Source organism: Fusarium oxysporum, chromosome 1 (genome assembly GCF_000149955.1).
Source record: "Fusarium oxysporum f. sp. lycopersici 4287 chromosome 1, whole genome shotgun sequence".
Taxonomy (NCBI): domain Eukaryota; kingdom Fungi; phylum Ascomycota; class Sordariomycetes; order Hypocreales; family Nectriaceae; genus Fusarium; species Fusarium oxysporum.
In genome coordinates, this window is record NC_030986.1 from 1244349 (window position 1) to 1261195 (window position 16847).

At 48.8% G+C, this 16847-nt stretch overlaps 5 protein-coding genes and 1 non-coding gene across 6 annotated transcripts; 3 read left to right on the forward strand and 3 right to left on the reverse strand.

The window, feature by feature from the left end:
- Window positions 1–120: 120 nt before the first annotated feature.
- On the forward strand, window positions 121–1207 carry FOXG_11233 (uncharacterized protein). The gene has a single exon (XM_018390783.1). The coding sequence runs from the start codon at window positions 129–131 to the stop codon at window positions 678–680; it is 552 nt and encodes a 183-aa protein (XP_018249309.1). The 5' UTR covers window positions 121–128; the 3' UTR covers window positions 681–1207.
- A 406-nt stretch (window positions 1208–1613) lies between these two features.
- FOXG_20485 lies at window positions 1614–1695 on the forward strand. Its single transcript has one exon. It is a non-coding gene; the product is annotated as a tRNA-His (tRNA).
- A 2571-nt stretch (window positions 1696–4266) lies between these two features.
- On the forward strand, window positions 4267–5751 carry FOXG_11234 (uncharacterized protein; the record flags this gene model as incomplete). The annotated part of the gene is made up of 3 exons (XM_018390784.1): window positions 4267–4525; window positions 4565–4604; window positions 4656–5751. 3 exons carry the CDS (start codon window positions 4267–4269, stop codon window positions 5614–5616), a joined length of 1260 nt encoding a protein of 419 aa, XP_018249310.1. The 3' UTR covers window positions 5617–5751.
- A 47-nt stretch (window positions 5752–5798) lies between these two features.
- Window positions 5799–7301, reverse strand: FOXG_11235 (dihydroflavonol-4-reductase). The gene is made up of 4 exons (XM_018390785.1): window positions 7067–7301; window positions 6995–7015; window positions 6708–6938; window positions 5799–6656 (listed from the first exon to the last, which is right to left on the reverse strand). Exons 1-4 carry the CDS (start codon window positions 7086–7088, stop codon window positions 6121–6123), a joined length of 810 nt encoding a protein of 269 aa, XP_018249311.1. The 5' UTR covers window positions 7089–7301; the 3' UTR covers window positions 5799–6120.
- Window positions 7302–7352: 51 nt separating this feature from the next.
- On the reverse strand, window positions 7353–10914 carry FOXG_11236 (ATP-dependent metalloprotease). The gene is made up of 4 exons (XM_018390786.1): window positions 10588–10914; window positions 10382–10528; window positions 8467–10329; window positions 7353–8417 (listed from the first exon to the last, which is right to left on the reverse strand). The coding sequence occupies exons 1-4, from the start codon at window positions 10612–10614 to the stop codon at window positions 7980–7982; spliced, it is 2475 nt and encodes an 824-aa protein (XP_018249312.1). The 5' UTR covers window positions 10615–10914; the 3' UTR covers window positions 7353–7979.
- A 327-nt stretch (window positions 10915–11241) lies between these two features.
- On the reverse strand, window positions 11242–14529 carry FOXG_11237 (uncharacterized protein). The gene is made up of 4 exons (XM_018390787.1): window positions 13447–14529; window positions 13202–13393; window positions 13072–13151; window positions 11242–13021 (listed from the first exon to the last, which is right to left on the reverse strand). Exons 1-4 carry the CDS (start codon window positions 13519–13521, stop codon window positions 12109–12111), a joined length of 1260 nt encoding a protein of 419 aa, XP_018249313.1. The 5' UTR covers window positions 13522–14529; the 3' UTR covers window positions 11242–12108.
- Window positions 14530–16847: the final 2318 nt, after the last annotated feature.

Sequence of the window (16847 nt, forward strand, 5' to 3'; positions counted from 1 at the left end):
AAGCTGTTTATGAAGCACAGGCAAGGGCCGCGGGGACGAATTACAAGGCGCCTGCTCCCTTGTCTATTGCACCCGCTCTACCCCGTCTTCCAGGCGATTATGGCGAAGAATCTGATCAGACAGGGCGAATGGGATATGGAGGCCATGAGTTGCGTCAGAGTCGCCGCGTCGAGGCCGACAGAGCCGAAGCACGCCAGTCATACATAGATATTGACACTCCTCCTCAACCTGCGCCAGCTCCTCGCCAAACCACGGGCAGGACATCGTTGAACAACAATGCGATCGAAAGAACATCGGCTCTAGCGGAGCGTGAGATTGCACGCGTCGAGCTCGCTCAGGAACGCGCCCATCTGCAAGCAGCGAACCGTGAACGTGCAGCAGCCGCAGCCGCTCAGGCAGCCCAAGCCGCTGCCGCGAATATCCCTGGCGTGGCCGTTAACGGGCGGCAACAATTACACGAGCGGGACGAAATGCAACGCCTCAATAAAGTCTGGGCGCGCCAGGAAAGCCTCCGACTAAGAACGAATGCCGAAGATGCAAAGATGTACGCCGGGGTGAAGTATGAACGCAAGACGCAAGGCCCATTTACTGGGAAACTCGTTTCACAAGGCACCATTATCAATATCGACGGCGAGGACTACATTGAGTACCGTGTCCTCGCCAAGCCGTCGTTCTTCTAGAATGATGATTGAGCTGTATGAGTACTGGGACTCATCCATCAGCTCCGACGAAGTGAGGGCTTGAAAGCAGAAACAAAGCCCGATATATCACCGACTCACATTACCTTTAATATTTATCTACACATCACCTGCAGCAAGACGCCTTTGTTTCAGGTTCAACCTCTGTATACCATGGGAAAGGAGAAGACTTTTGACAAGATGTTGAGGTTTTGAGCAAGACAGAAGTTTGGGGCTCTACAGAAAAGGACTCGGTCCACTTGCACTAGAATGGCTCTTGATGCTAACCTTTCTTTTCTTTTCTTTTGTTATTTTATACCTGATGGTCGTGTTTCATCATACTATAGGTCAAGGTTGGGAGGTGGAATGGATGTGTCTAGCAGATTAGACTCCGCGGAAACGGAGACGATGGTGTTTGGGGTCGGTGTGCTGCGGAATTATACCCGGTATAGGCAGACGGTATTACATTGCTCTTGTATGAACTAGACATACTTTTTATTTTTATTTTTAATTGATGCTCTGGAAGCATGTACTGGACTGGACGTAACATCGTGACCACCATGCCTTGTATATTTTTGTTGAAAAAAAACCTACTGACATAGTTACGAGTTAGCTTCAGAAGGTGATGTCTTGTTTCGAGATGCAGTCGAGCAAGCATAAGATGACCAAGGTTAGTACTGCAACGCTGTCGCATATAGTACTGTAATGTGGCCGACTTGAGTCCTCCTGTGGATAATAGCGCAACGCACTTGTACTCTTGAGTCATTTATCATCAATGATTACTTACAGACCGGCACCGTGATAGAAATTTATGTGTATCCTGGAGCAAGGATCGCTTGCGGGAGTTCAATATGTATAACCATGTTTTGGTGTGAGGCAATTTGTGCGTGTGGTATATACTAAAATACGAGCCCACCCTTGTATCAAATCCTCTCAGCCGTCATCGTATAGGGGTCAGTACATCAGTTTGTGGCTCTTCGAAGCACTGAAAACGCAAGTTCGAGTCTTGCTGACGGCAAAAGAATTATCTTTTGCTATTTTTGGCGATTGGTTTTTATATACTTTTTTATATCCTTAGAGTTTATTTTGCATTTTGTGGTCGACGCTGTTATTTGAATGGGGAGTCAATGCCGGTGGTGTAAATGAGATATCAGTGTGACACAGTGAATGATGCATTGTTTCCAGTTGAGAATACGACCGGAAATAATACCATGGTCCTTGCTTGAAGAACAGAAAGATATTGGAATGTCTATCGTTTATAAGTATCGGCTAACGATTTGTGCAGACACATAATCCATCAAAGTAGGCTGCTTCACAATTGTACAAACGTCATGACGTATAGAATGTATCACGCTTGCGATTGATCCGTTAGATTTGGTTAAGAAGCTGTTTGTGGGATACTTGATAGAGATCAACTGTTTACCTTGCACAGTCTGATGATCGGCCTCGGGAAAGATATCGGTCCTTTGGGCGGTCTGTAACACATCACGAAGGAGAAGGCTCCCTTTGCGGAAATATACTCGAGTATGTAATCCGCTATCTCGGAGAATCTATAGTTGCCAAGAGTGACGGACTGGGACAGAGTCACAAGAGAAGATGCACTCGGAGTAATCTCACTTGGTGGAATGTGATGACCAGAAGAGTAACGAGTAAGAAGTCATAGCTAGCTGGTCATCACATATACGGATGATGACTCTCCCGAAGTGCCTATCCTCATGACGTCAACGAGTCCCGTCGGGATGGTATGGCCTATGCTTGCTCTTTAGCAGGCAGCGCAGTGGTTCGCTGATTTGTGCAAGGGTTTATCAGCTCTTCAGGAGAGTCAAGTACAAATACGAGGTTCAGACTCGGCCAATCGTGTGTATCACAGAGACAGAAGTTTCTATTTGGGGCGAGTGCCCAGACTCGAGAACTCCCACGTGAGTAGGACTCATTTCATGCGGTGAGAGGTCGATGGCGTTCGTCCCTTGTGCATACATAACCCCTGCTGCAGAGGTTCCGTTTCACAATATGAGGGTGAGCAGAGCACGTTGTAGACGCTGGACTACAAGGCTCTCATGCGCTGTGCCGAGTCAGCCTCTACTCAGCCCAGAGTCGTGCATTAGATAGATAGACACGGTACAGCACAGTAGTAATGTCTCGTCTTCACCGCAAAAGTGAGGTGCATATTTTGGAACAATTGTTATGCAGAGTTGAATCATGTGTCTCTGATTGTGTCAGCGTCTACCAGTAGCAGTAGGATCAAACATGCGGAGGATAGATGATCTGCTGCAAGATACCGTCTCATAGACATGAGAGAAAACAAACATCAGACGGGGAGCCTTCTAAAAAGTGGCAATCTGCAGTACATGTCAGCTCTTCCAACACGCGGGAAAACATGGCTTCAGTGGGGGAGAGGGTCTTGTGTAACCACGAGCAAACGGTGAACGCGCAACTGAGGTTTGGAGGGAGGGAGGGAAGGAGGGAGGGAGGGAGACTCGAACGAGAGAAAAGGATAGATACATATACATAGACACTATAGTATGTGCATATCCTTTGCATAGCCTTTTACTCGAAACCTCGACAAGAATTGCCGGTCACGTCGTCTCTGAGAGAAGATATACTCTCACTCAAAGTATTGTATTAGCGAAAACACACTCAGCAGAGTTGGTTACCCAGAATGCAACATCCTTGTCGAATACTCGCTTGGCCTGCCAAACAACAACCGTTCATGCCATTGCAACACACAACGCAGCTGAAGCAAGTCTTTCTCTCCCTCCGGCTCCCATTTCCCTGTAAACACCGTCCCTTCTATAATGCCATGCCATGCCATGTCATGTCATACACCAACAAACATCGGCTTCTAGACTTTCCGCCCTCCCCCATCCATTCACCCATCGTGGCAGTCACAACTAGAAATCCCGCTGAGGAAATAAACGAAAGAAGCCTCGAAAACCTTCTGGTATAGGAAATATTCTCCGTCCGCCACGATGCAAGCCCCCCTCGTGTCTACCAAGTTTGAGTGGATGGAAGGGAGACAAGGCATACGAGGCTATTCTCGTCGGACGCGGGTAACTGCGGTGTTGATGCCGTGTAACACTTGAACAAACAAAGACGCAGACATACATTACATTGCATGCTCAATTGAGGCTGTATGATAGTGTTAGAGTCACAGAGGCACCAGCCTGATCTTGTCCATGCTACCGGTCCTGCCGTGGGAACTGTCACCGGTTTGTGCTTCGTACTTTTGGGGCCTGGTCGAAGACTTTGTTTTGTGATTTGTTGATCACAGAATGATCAGAGTGACAGCTACAGCTGCAGTTGCAACTGTTATAGGTCTAGATTCAACAGAGGGGAAAAGGACAGGCTAACTATGTGAGATGCCGCCTCCTCAAGTATTCCTCACCTCGCTCGTTTGACCCTTTTCTCTTTTCTCCGTCTCCTCTTCCCGTTTTTTATTTTATTTTAAATCAGCCTGTTACTTTCCGTTTTTATCATTATCGTCTCTATCCCTCTCACTTCGAGTTACCTCCTCTCAATTCAGCTGAAACTCCAGAGCATGTCCCATCAATAACACATCCTCTCCCTTCCGTCTTCCTCACTCTTCCAAATGTCCACCAAGACTAAAGGCTGCAGCGGCCACAGCTGGGGCTTCATTGCGCCTGATGTTCAGGATCCGCCACTATGCATCAGCCTGTGTAGGGAGAGGTTCCTCAAGGAGTTGGTGCCAGGGGATGAGACAATTGAGCGCGTGTGCGAGGTTCTTCAAGGCAGGGACTGGATGGAAAAGGAGCAGCCTTTTCGGGCGCTTTATTGTTGTGATGCTCAGGCTTGTGGTGTGGATAACCTGGGCGAGGGTGGAAAAGATCGTATGTGATGATGGCTTTGGGTTGTTGAGATGCTAACAGATGTAGCGAATGTGAATTGGCTCATCAATACTTGCCAAGAGTAAGCTCACCTCTACTACATCTCTTGATTGCTTACACTGACATGTTGAAGCCATGGTTACCACTCTATAATAGACCCGGGTCCTCCACAACCATATCACATTTGTGATCCTGAATCTCTCAACGACGACAAAGACTGTCAACAAGTAAAGGGAACAGACAAGTCACAGGATGCGTCATCTCAAACGACGGCGGGGGCTTCAACAGCAGAGAGTACGCTACAAGCAACGACAAAACCAACAACATTAGAAACAACTTCAGTTCCAATACAAAGCTCAATACCAGAAACCACATATTCCACCACAACAGACCCTTCAACACTCGCAACCTCCGACCCCTCAAGCAGCAACTCAAACGAAACCAACAAAGGAATGCCTTTGGGCGTCAAAGTCACAATAGCTATCATCTCAGTCGTCGGTCTCCTCGCCATCGCCGCCCTCATATTCTGCCTCCTTCGAAGACGTCGATCTCGCAAGACTGATATTCGGAGACTCATCAAACATCCATCTTCACCTCCTCCTCGCGCAGACTCACCTATGCCTTTGGTTTCACCGACTATTTCCCATACAGATCCTGACGGTGTCCCGCTTACACCGCCTGCACGACTTCGAGAGCGAAGATTTCTAGCTGATGAGCCGAATGGGTTTCCTACGTCTCCGGTGTATTCACCAACAAGCAGTAAACTCTCGCCACGGCATGAGAGGACACTGAGGATTTATAGTGCCAATCAAGTTCCCATGATAGTCATGACGGCGCCTGATGGAGGAAAAGTCAGGGATGATGGATCGCTGAGTTTCAGCGATGGAATTATCACTCCTCCGCCTTCTGCTCATATAGCACCTCTTGGCTATAACACCCAAACTTCTCCACCAAGACCCCCAAGATCTCGCGATGCTTCATTCAACATGCTCGCTAGTCCTGGGCCTCCACCCACGAGGGCACTTCCATCGACGCCTCCTTATCGCCCATCTACTCCAACATCACCACCCCGAAAAGGAACGATGCCTCTCTGAGACTTCAGAGATACTCAAATTCATATCCCACCCGACGCCATGTCGAGTTTATAGAAATGCTTCTATTTCGGAGACTACAGATGATGGCTATCTTGAGATAATGGGATCGACAGGATAGACGTTAGATATCGTACACGACGCATGTATGTATGTATGAAGACACAGAGAGCAGGGGTCAAGAGTCACACGATCCACAACATGTAAATTTATCCTTAACAGGCACTTTCACTACAGTACTTTACTTTATTTCTTCTATGTAGCATACTTACTTATCTATCCCATCCTCTAAATACCAATTTCCTTCAGTGACTTAACAAGATCCGTCACACTCTGCTCAATGCTGATCCAGTCAATCTTGAGCAACTTCTCCGTCTCCTGCGTATCAATCTTAAAGATCTGATCCTTAGGAGGAAGCTCTCCGCCCTTGACTTCTGGCCCAGGGAGTCTATCCTTAAACTCCGGAAAGTTCTTAGCAACAGCGTCGACAATCTCACGGTGTGAGAATCATCCAGCTGTAGCAAAGAGTCGCTTTCCACCAGCGTTAGGTTCCTCGAGACCTCTGACGTGAGCACGAGCAGCATCTCGAACGTCAATCCATAACGGAACAGGTGTACAAGGAGGAATCTCGTCTTTCCAACCACCCCTCAAAAGCTTAACAATCCTCTCATTGGAAGTGTTGATGGTCTCAAGTGTAGCAAGATGCTTTGATACAGGTCCCAGAACCAGAGGCGGACAAACAGTCACGATATCGAAAGAGGGCTTCTTTTCAGCGACAAAGTCCCAAGCTGCACGCTCAGCGAGAGTCTTTGAGGCGCGGTAGGCAGTCATGAATGAGCTGCTAATGTCGTCGATTGTGACGGGGTTCCAGGTCTTTTCTGAGAAGACGTGAGAACCGTCTGTGAAGTGTGCTTCGTCGAGAATAGAGGCGAAGGATGAGGTTATGACGACTCGCTTCACGCCTGGTGCTGTGGCGTGGAGGGCTTTGAGAATGCCTGTTGTACCGATGACGGCTGGGTCTATAAGATCCTTCTTAGGGTCGGCTAGATAATGTCAGTCAGTCATTTAAGCATGGTCCCGGCACTGAGACTCACTGATGTTGTAGTGGAAAGGACTAGCAACATGAATAACAGCGTCAAGACCAGGTGTCTTTGCTACTTCATCAAAAGCATCAGGCTTAGCAATGTCTGGCACAAGAACGATCTCTAGCTTTCCAGCCTTGGCTTTGTCTGGGAATGCATTACGGATCTTTTGGGCTTTATCCTCTGAGCGGACGGTTGTCACGACGGCGTAGTCCTTTTCAAGAAGTTGTTCCAGAGTGTGAGCTGAAGTTTGTTAGATAGGTACTATCCTTCATTGTTCTCAAAAGAGCACAGCATACCGGCAATGAAGCCTGAGCCACCTGTGATATCATTAGTGATTGACTCAGCATGAAGATATAATGAGAACTTACCAGTGAGGAGAACCTTTGTCATGATGATAGCTTTACCAATTGAGCGTTATGCAGTTGTATAATTGAGTTTATATATTTGTTGAGTGAGTATCAACAGTCAAAGAAGAATCTCAAGACGCAATATCTCATCGTTTGACGTCAATGGCCTCTTATACCTCGGATACACGTTGGGGGTCTTTGATAAACTGGGCCCGCATTCGTCATTCCAAGTTGGGGGATTCGACGATTCACTTTCCCCTCCCCCACGTTCTCTTCCTCTTTTGTAACTATATGCAACTCTATTCATCTTCCGCTACCGGAGAATTTCACTCCAACTACAATCCCATTAATAAGCCCAAGATCGTATTTGACGACCCTATCATATCAGATCATGTATATATATATATATACACACACATACATATTCAAGTCAATCACAATAAGGAACTGAAGAATATCACATATCTCATAACCGTCCATAAAATACACATACAAAATAAATTATTACAATCGAGACAGATAACCGAGAGGGTAAATCCATATACACGCTTGGTGTAGGCCTATGCCAAAGATTCGCTGCATCGTCTCCCCTATTCCTAGTTGATAATGATGGCTCATCTTGGCTCCTGACTTCCTTCACGTTGCCACTTTGCTCCAACGGACAAAAGTCTATATCAACATAGACATCAATCGCTAAGCGTATGCCCAGGCCAGTTTGCCCCTCGCTAGGAAGTCCCATTCTCGTTCATGTCTCGCAAGGGCATGCCGTCCAATTCCATACGCAATGCTCGCTGTAGAAATATGCGCTTGAGTTGGATCATCACCACTTTTTCCCACGCGTCACACAATGCATGTGGCGTGGACTACCCATCGCATCCTCTTCGTCTTCTCTGACCCCAATCTTGGCGTGTTACCCACTACCAAACCTCGGAGCTCACCCTTCAGTGTTTGATGTGTCTGCTGCAGCTGGTGGCGCAGGTGTCTCCGGAGGTTGAGGATGAGTCACGCCGCCGAGACCAGGAGGTGTCGGGGCTTGCTGAGGGATAGGCAATGTCATGGGTCCCTTAGGAGCGATGATACGCCCAGGGAGGCTCTCACCGCGAATCACCTTCTCCACTTCGGCCTTGTCCAAAGTCTCGTACTTAACAAGAGCCTTGGCTAACAAGTCGAGTTCGTTTCGCTTGTCCGTCAACAGTTTTCGTACATCCTCGTACGACTTTCGTATTGTCCTCTGAACCTCGCCTTCAATTGCTGCCTTTGTTTCCGAACTGAGGTTCTCGTATCTTCGGCCATATTCAACAGGTCCCAGAACACTAGACATGCCAAAGAGTGTCACCATCATGAAGCTCAGGTCGGTGGCCCTCTCGAGATCCTAAGAGAAATGAGTATATGATTGTGATAGCTTCTCCTTTAAAACTTACCGATGAAACACCAGATGTCACCTTGTCGTCACCGTATCGTAGCTCTTCAGCCATCTTTCCTCCAAGTGCGACGCGGATATTTGACATATACTCAGCAGCTGTGTAAGAATACTTGTCCATCTGGGGAAGTTGAGCGGTGTGGCCCAGCGAGGGACCCTTGGGGAGGATTGTGACCTTGTACAGAGTGTTTGAGCTCTCCTTATCAAAAAGCTGAACAAGCGCATGGCCAGCCTCGTGATAAGCAGTCATCTCCTTCTCTTTCTCAGTGACAACCATTGACTTGCGTTCGGAACCCATGGTGACTCGGTCGTAGGCCCATTCCATATCTTGCTTTCGAACAACACTGGCCTTGGCTCGGCTGGCTCGGAGAGCGGCAACGTTCAGCATGTTCTCAAGCTCGGCACCAGATCGACCGGGGCATCGAGCAGCAATAGCTTCGAGGTCAACATCAGGTCCAACCTTGATCTTCTTGGCGTGGTGCTTGAGAATGGCAATACGGCCACGAACATCGGGCAGTTCAACATTAACATGGCGATCAAATCGTCCAGGTCGGGTAAGGGCCTTGTCGAGCATTTTGGGCAAGTTGGTGGCTCCGATGATGATAATTTTGCTGTCCTGATCGAAGCCATCCAATTCGGTAAGCAACTGGTTCAGTGTCTGCTTGGCATGGGCTTGGTCCCGTGGGTTTCGCTTGCCTCCAATGGCATCAAGTTCGTCGATGAAAACAATGGCAGGGGACTTGCTCTTAGCCGCGGTGAAGAGCTCACGGACTCGCTTGGCACCAACGCCAACGAATATCTCGTCAAATTCACTACCAGACATGTAGAAAAAAGGAACACCGGCTTCGCCGGCAACAGCTCGAGCAAGAAGCGTCTTACCAGTACCAGGAGGACCAACCAGGAGGACGCCCTTGGGCAGTTTAGCACCAAGATCGCTGAACTTTTCGGGATTCTTCAGAAACTCTACAACTTCTTGGAGTTCCTCTTTGGCTTCATCACAACCGTGAACATCGCTGAACCGAGTATTTTGCTTTTCAGCCTTGACCTCAGAATCTGCCTTGCTGCTAGGTCCACCGCGACGGAAAGTACTGAATGCCTCGATGGCAATAGTAACAAGCGCGAAACAGAGATAGGTGGTCACAATGAAGATGGCCAAAAATTTGAACCAGCGGAAGATAGTGGACCGAGTTGACTCCTGAACGATAACGTGGATGGGCTCACCCTTGTGGCCCATAGGATTACCACCATTGGCGGATCCAGCCACAGCAGCGTTGGCAATGCCTTGCTCATAAGTTGGCCATTGAGTTCCAGCAAAGTTTCCGTTCACAGCACCTTGCGCATTCGCAGCTTGGTTAGCGTTAACACCAAGCATCGTGAGGGCTCGCTGGTAAGCATCGTTGGTTGCAGCGTTGGAGGCAAAGCGTCCAGATTGATATCGTTCCACAAGAATAGCAGGCATGTTGGCACGGAGAAGGAGCTGGTAGAAAGCGTTTTGCGCGTTCGCATTACCGGGATTTCGATTGGCGGATTCCTCCAATGTTGCCAGCTGGTTGCGGGAAATGCCATTGGAGCTGCCGAATGCTCTGCGCTGAACAGAAAATGCACCGAGAGTTGAGATACCACGAGGAGATGAGAGAATACCGGAAGAAGATTGCGAAAACGAGCGTAGGAAAGACGACTGGGTCAATACGCGGGGCTGAAATTGAGGGTGTCGCAAAATGGGGTTCGCCGCTCGAAGGCCAACACGGCCCATGATGGAAAGAGTTGTCTGAGCAGTCATCGGTGTCATAGGAGAAAATCGTGAGCGAGAGAGGGAACCAAAGTCAACTTGTAGAAGGAATTCGGGGATTTGGAGTTCGGTCACCTGTAACACAGATTAGTATGATGGTTGAAAATGTCAAACAGTTGCGACATACTCGTTGAGCGTCCGCCACCTTTGTCTGTTCCACGCCATTCTTCGAAGGGACCGATCGACTGGGTGTGACTGAAGTCATATGCCGCCAGGGAGCCATGGCGATATTCGTAATCGAAGGCCATAACTCCGTTGTGGTCGCTGCCATGTTCTAGAGCCTCGTTAGTTACTGTCGGCGATAGCTCTCCCCTAAACTCCGCAACAACATACCGGCAGCATCATGGCATTATAAGCCATGCTGGGGAGTTATATGCACCAGAAGTGCTTTCGGGATGATGATTTTCGTACTGATGCTCAGGGAAAGGTTGATTGCAAAGTGTCTCGATGACGTGCAAGTAGGCAGATAGTGTGCGCCTCCGCCACGTCTAACGATTTCTCGGGAGGCAAACGTTTGTCATACACCGAGATTGCTTCGTGATAAGTCTACTCAAAGAGAAGAATGGATTGTCTACCGCGATGCACTCATAGTGAACCGCGCGCAGGCATCATCAGTATGTAATCGATGGGGAGTTCGGTTCGCTTGCCACTCTGGTCCGCTGTTCGGCATCACACGATGGGCCCTTGCCTATTTGAGAGAATGCTGAGTCATCCTCTCTCGGCCATCAGATCTTCCGCCTCCCGATCACGGTCAAGGCACAAGCCTCTTATCATTGGTTGGGATAGGTGCCGTCTAAGTGAGAGTTGTGATGCTTTAACTGTGACTTTGCAAAACAGTTTTTGAGCAGGATTTGGTTGTTGTGATCAGTAAAAGCCTAGTGTCTGTGTTGAGGGATGGATCTGGCCGGTTAGTGGAAGTAAGACATATTGAGACCTCGATTCTGAGAGACAAAAATACTTGGAGAGGTTCAGAATCGACCTGGGTGACTCTTCGATCAAGGTACCTTATGATAGGACCTATTATTCCAGATCCTTCACCCAACACCTCATATCTTTCTTTCTCGTTAAGGATAGGGCAGTTTCTAGGTTTCTTAGATCTCATGGATGGATATCTATGTGGGTATATTAGATGCGAATAAGGGGTTTCGTTTACTTTCTCCATATCTCTCATGCGTGGGTATCCTCATTTTCTCCCATGGCCCCTATCGCCTCCCAAAAGTCCCAGTAAAAACCTTCTTGTCCTCTTCAATGTTCATGAAACCCCGTTATCCCTTCTCAAAATGCTATCCCCAATGGCCTCCCCCTACTAATTATCTGTCCAATCCAACATCGACACATTTCTCTTAAAGGGTATAGCTGCTGTTTAATGGTGAAAAAAAAGAAAGTGAATGCCAACAAGAGTAGAGAAAAGGCTCAAAAACATCGTGTCATTAGTATAATCCAAGCTGTCAGGGATGGATGACACAGGGTGCTGTAATACCAACCATCCAATATCATGTATGTTAAGCTGGAATGATTGCTGCAAAAGGTAGATTGCTCTCATAAATCCATTTATGGCAAGAAGCAAGACAGAAACGCCCAATGACATGCTTTTCGAATCGCGGATGACATCTTTCATGTGTTCCAGAGAAATGCTCGTGGATGCAATAGAACAGCACGTTTCCTCCAATAATGTCTCGATGGGTATATCCTCTTCAAGAATAATAATTAAATTCATGAAACAGAGATCGTTGTGTGGTCCAGCCTTGGTATGATCGTGATGTTACAAGTGATTATCGTAAACGGAAAGGGTTAATATCTTAACGTGTTGAATATGACGTTCGTAAAACATAGCGTGATTCAAGCAGTCATCCATCACATGCTCGCCAGTCTACTGCTGGGTAGTTGCAATGAAGGATCTTCAAACTCAATCTTTGGCCCGTAAATATCATAAACTGCAGTTCCGTATGCAGGTAACTGTCCGATGGTTGTAACTTCGATCGGCGGGTCATAGTGTGGCCACTGCTCTTGCTGTGAGTGGGCTGACGGTGGAGCGTAGTGTCCGCCCGTTGAGGGAATATGCTGCGCTTGGGATACCACTGGCTGCTGTGGCTGAGCCATATGATGTTGAATAGGTTGCTGGTATTGAATCATTGCTGGTTGAGATTCGGCTGTTGTGTATGCTGGCTGGCTTCCAGGTTGGTGTACGTAAAAGCCCTCGGGAATCATAGGGCTGGGGACTGATGTAGCAGAAAAGGTGCTTGGACTGCTTTGAATCGACGTCGCAATTCCGGGTGCCGAATATGGAAGCTCCATGGGAGGTCGTTCCACTTGCTGCGATAGCTGGTAATGAGGCGGTACAGTGCTTGTCATGGTAGCAACACCTGGGTTCCCTGCCTCGGTGACATAGTAAGCCTGTCTTGGCATGGTTGCTGCTCGATGGACTAGCTGAACGTGTGCGTGTTGTTCGGGCACGGGAGTACCGTGGTACTCATGAGGGACACTGGCGGGAATCCCTTGCCGGTTGCCGTAATGTTGGGGCATGTGGTGGCCATGGACTTGGGATTCAAAATCAGCGTAAGAGGAGGCACGATGTAAGGGCCCGCTAGGGGCACCCTGGTTCATGGAAACCATCTCATGAGGTGACCAAGTCATCGAGGAGTGCTGAGGAGTGGAGGGAGACTCGTCATCGTCAGAATCCGAGGAGCAGTCGTCGATGTCGTTAGGGTTCATTCCTTGCTGGTGGGATCTCCGCTGGTGCTTGACCATGGTTGTTTTGCGGCAAAAGCTGAGGTCGAGTTAGTACGTGATGGGTTCAATGGTTCTGTTGCGGCCTACCTCTTGGAGCATCCATCGTGAGCGCATTTATACGGGCGCTTTCCAGTGTGAATTCGTCGATGACGAGCCAGACTTGATGACTGTGTTATCTGTTAATCCCATTCGAACCATAGGTTTGGTCTACACTTACATCCGAGAAACGTTTCCCACAACCGATGTGCTGGCATTGATGAGGCTTCTCTCCTGTGTGTGTCCGAATATGAACAGTCAGAGCGCTCCGTTGGATGAAGCTCTTCCCACAGCCAGGAATAGAGCAAGCGTATGGTCTTTCATTAGTATGTATACGATAATGCCTCTGTAGATCGGACTTTCGGTTAAAGCTCTGCAACAGAAGTTAGTCAAGTCCTACGGCCACGGATCATTTTGGCAACAAACCTTTGTGCACGATTGCCAGTCACACTGGAAGGGACGAGCAGTGGGCTCGTTCTCGACTAGCTCCATAAGTTCCATGATTTTGTTAAAACTTGGACGTGCCTCCGAGGCAATGCTTGTGTAGTGATGTAGAGATAAGGCGGAAATAGTTGTTGGCAAGATGTTAACTTGTCACAGCATAATAATTTCAGACGCTCGCTGGGGAAGACTTGAAGATCCGATGCAAAAGATGTTGTCTAAACTTGTTGAAGGAATGACAGGTCGACGTTAGACAAAGGCCTTGGATTAGGGTATAAGAGGCGGCGGTGAGATCCAATTGTAAATAAATCAGCGATTATAAGGTGACGTATAAGTTCTGATCTGACAATCGAAGAGTGTCTATATTGTTGAAGAGTTGAAGAAGTTGTGCGATTGTCTGTATACAAAAAGGTGACGGTGTAGAGTCGCTGACGGTGGGATATAAAAAGACAGGTGAAGCTGAGAATCCAGAAGCCGGGTTGTGTGGGAGCTGAGTGCTTAAGTCTTAACAGGGCGTGCCGTGTTAATGCAGGCGGGTCCAAGTATTGCCTAGTGGATCGGGGAGGAGATTTGGCTGGGGCTGGGGGAGAGCTTTACGCTGTGGTGGTGGTTTTTGAGGGATAATACCAGAGACCAAGTAGATGAGCCAGGGGAATATTGAAGCTTATAGTTGATTGGACTCGGAGCGAGGAAGAGTCGATAATATGACTGGCCTCCAAGGTTCGCCTGAGAGTGTTGAGTCGTGAAAACAAGCTATTTGACGTCTAGTTGAGGTGAATCGAGTCAGGTAGACAGTCGATACAGCTCCATTCAAGCCAGACAATACTGGGGGTTCGGCGACAGATATCAACAACGGTCGTCACTGGGTTATGGGCCTATGTCCGGTCCCGCTGGGTAAGGGCAGTGGAGACCAGGAGTGCTTGGGAGACGCAGAGGATAGTGTGATGTAGTGCAGTGTAGTGCAAAATAGCCAGGGCCATGCAGATGCTAAATACCAGACTGAATACCCAAGCTCAAAGGATGGGGCGTCGCAAATCTGACTCCAGTTGTAGGCGTGCAGCGAGCATGGTATACATACGCCAGGGCTATCAAGGAACCACGCAGGAGATCAGAGGAGGAGTCAAGGGATCCCTGCACTGCAACAGCGGGCTTCAGTGGGTCCCATCCGGCAGCGAGTGAACTGGGGGGCACAGATGAGGGATCGAGAGAGGACGGCAGGTGGAGGGTGGATGAGCGTGACGAAAGGAAACGGAGGGAGGCTGATAAAAGAGGGAGATGAAGAGAGACGTATCCAGGGTCAGGGGTGACGAGTAAAGCAAAGCAAGGTCAGGTAAGGCAAGTCAAGATATGGAGAAGAGGGCTGGCACTAACACCGGAACTGAGACGAGGTATACCTTTTCCAACATTGAGTACAGTAGCATCCATCCGTCGAGACCTCTCTAGGCTACTTTGGTTTGTGTCGATGGCGGCGTACAGTAGTTTCCATTGTGGGCTTAGAAGTGCAAATAACGCCTCTGTCCCGCCCTCGAGACATAGTCTCGTTTCTTGTACCATATAAAAATGGTATTGCATGGTATGTTCTATGAATGTACCAACTCGAATAATGATCCGAGATGGTGTAGTGCCGGCCGCTATCCAGTCTCTTAGTGCGCTTGAGGGCTACTAACGCTCTGGTCCCATTACTGTATTTCGCTGCACCTCGCCTTGGCTTTGGCAACTTGCCGTTCGGTGTAATTGTGTAGGGGCTATCTCGTCGTTCTGCCCCATGTTACAAGACTTTTTCCCTGGAGTCATCGAATGTTTTTTGGTTTGTCTTTATTCCTAAAGCATTAACCAGGCCAGCTAGTCCAGGCTAGAGCACATTAGAGGGGAGGGACATTTTGGCACGCACTACCTTAGAGGCACCCTCTCCTCTGCAAGTTCCAGGACGTTGAACCAGTCTACGGCGGCGGATGGGGACGGGGACAGGGGGAACAGAAGCCGAGGAGTCTAAACCAGTTGATGGCGTCTAGTTTGGGGCGTCAAGGCAAGGGATGGCAGATCCCTCTAAATGCGCCGCTGTCTTTTGCTCTGCGGAGGTGGAATTGGGAGCGGTCACTGGCTGGAAGGCTGAATAACGACTGATTGACTGGCTACATATACAGTGCAGTATGCATGAATCAACGCTAGTAGAATTGTTCATCGGGAATGGGATCAGGATTTAGTGAAAACGGACGACGCATATCCAGGTTGACGGTTATTGAGCCAGCTGCTTGGAATCTGTGGCGGAGAAAGAGGGGACCGGACCGCCTCCAAGGACGGACGGACGACCAGACACCTGGTTACAGATCGAGAAGAAGGAACCCAAAATTAAGTTGCCTCCGTCTTCAGCACCACAGGCTCTGGTTGGAGCCGAAGGGTGCTTAACCTGTAACATTGGCTCGTCCTGCTGTTGCGTTTGAGGTCTGAGATGAGGCATTGGCCAGAGGAAGAGTGTGGGCGTGTTGCAGAGAGAGGGACAGTCCATAGTAGGTCGAGAGAGACAAAGAGAGGGTCATTGTGGGCGTATGAGATGAGATCCAAAGTGGATACCACCGAGGTTCATTACTTGCTGAGACTGAGACGGGGGACGCAGGCTCTTGGCTTGGCTTGGGAAAGCGCCGCGGCCGGGGTCGGGCAGGCTCAGGCTCAGCCCGCAGGGCCCCTCCCCTCCCTACTCTTTAGTGGGCATTTCCATGATAAATGAAGCTAGATCAAAGTGCGATAGTGGTCCTTGCGGTTTTCTCTTTTAGAGACAAGACAAGACGGACGGGATGGACCAGCCTGACCAGTTCACCGGAGCGTTGGAGATTGGGTAGAAAATGAACAGTGGACAACAGGTAGTGGATCCGTCCACTGTAAAGGTCGATCACAGACGGGTTCTTGGCTGGATTTCATAACTTTGAAATGCTTGTCTAGCGTCTAACGGTACTCTCTGCTTCTGCTTCTGCTTCTGCTCTGCTTCTGGCCTCTGCCACTGGAGACAGAACTTCGTAATCGAGCAAGCCACCAACTTGGTGGTACAGAGCCTAACAGTCTAATCCGTCACACACCAAGTCATCATATGTAACTTCAAGCCTCTCTTGATGCCTTATCGCAACCAAAGACCTCCAAAGCCGGCATATCCATGTCCGTCGGTATGAGGGCAGGGGTTCTTATGCAGGCAGTTGTAATGATCAGCCACTGCTAAGAAGAGAACAGGGGCTCTGCTTGACCAGATATTCCCCCACCAAAGACATGTTGCCAGTAACTCTCCAGAGTCGAGTCGAGGTCAATCAATTACATCAGAAAAGAGAGGATCGTCGGTGAGCAGGTGATCATCACTATCTCTTATATCCAGTCAGTATTCCCATGCACCATGACTCGAC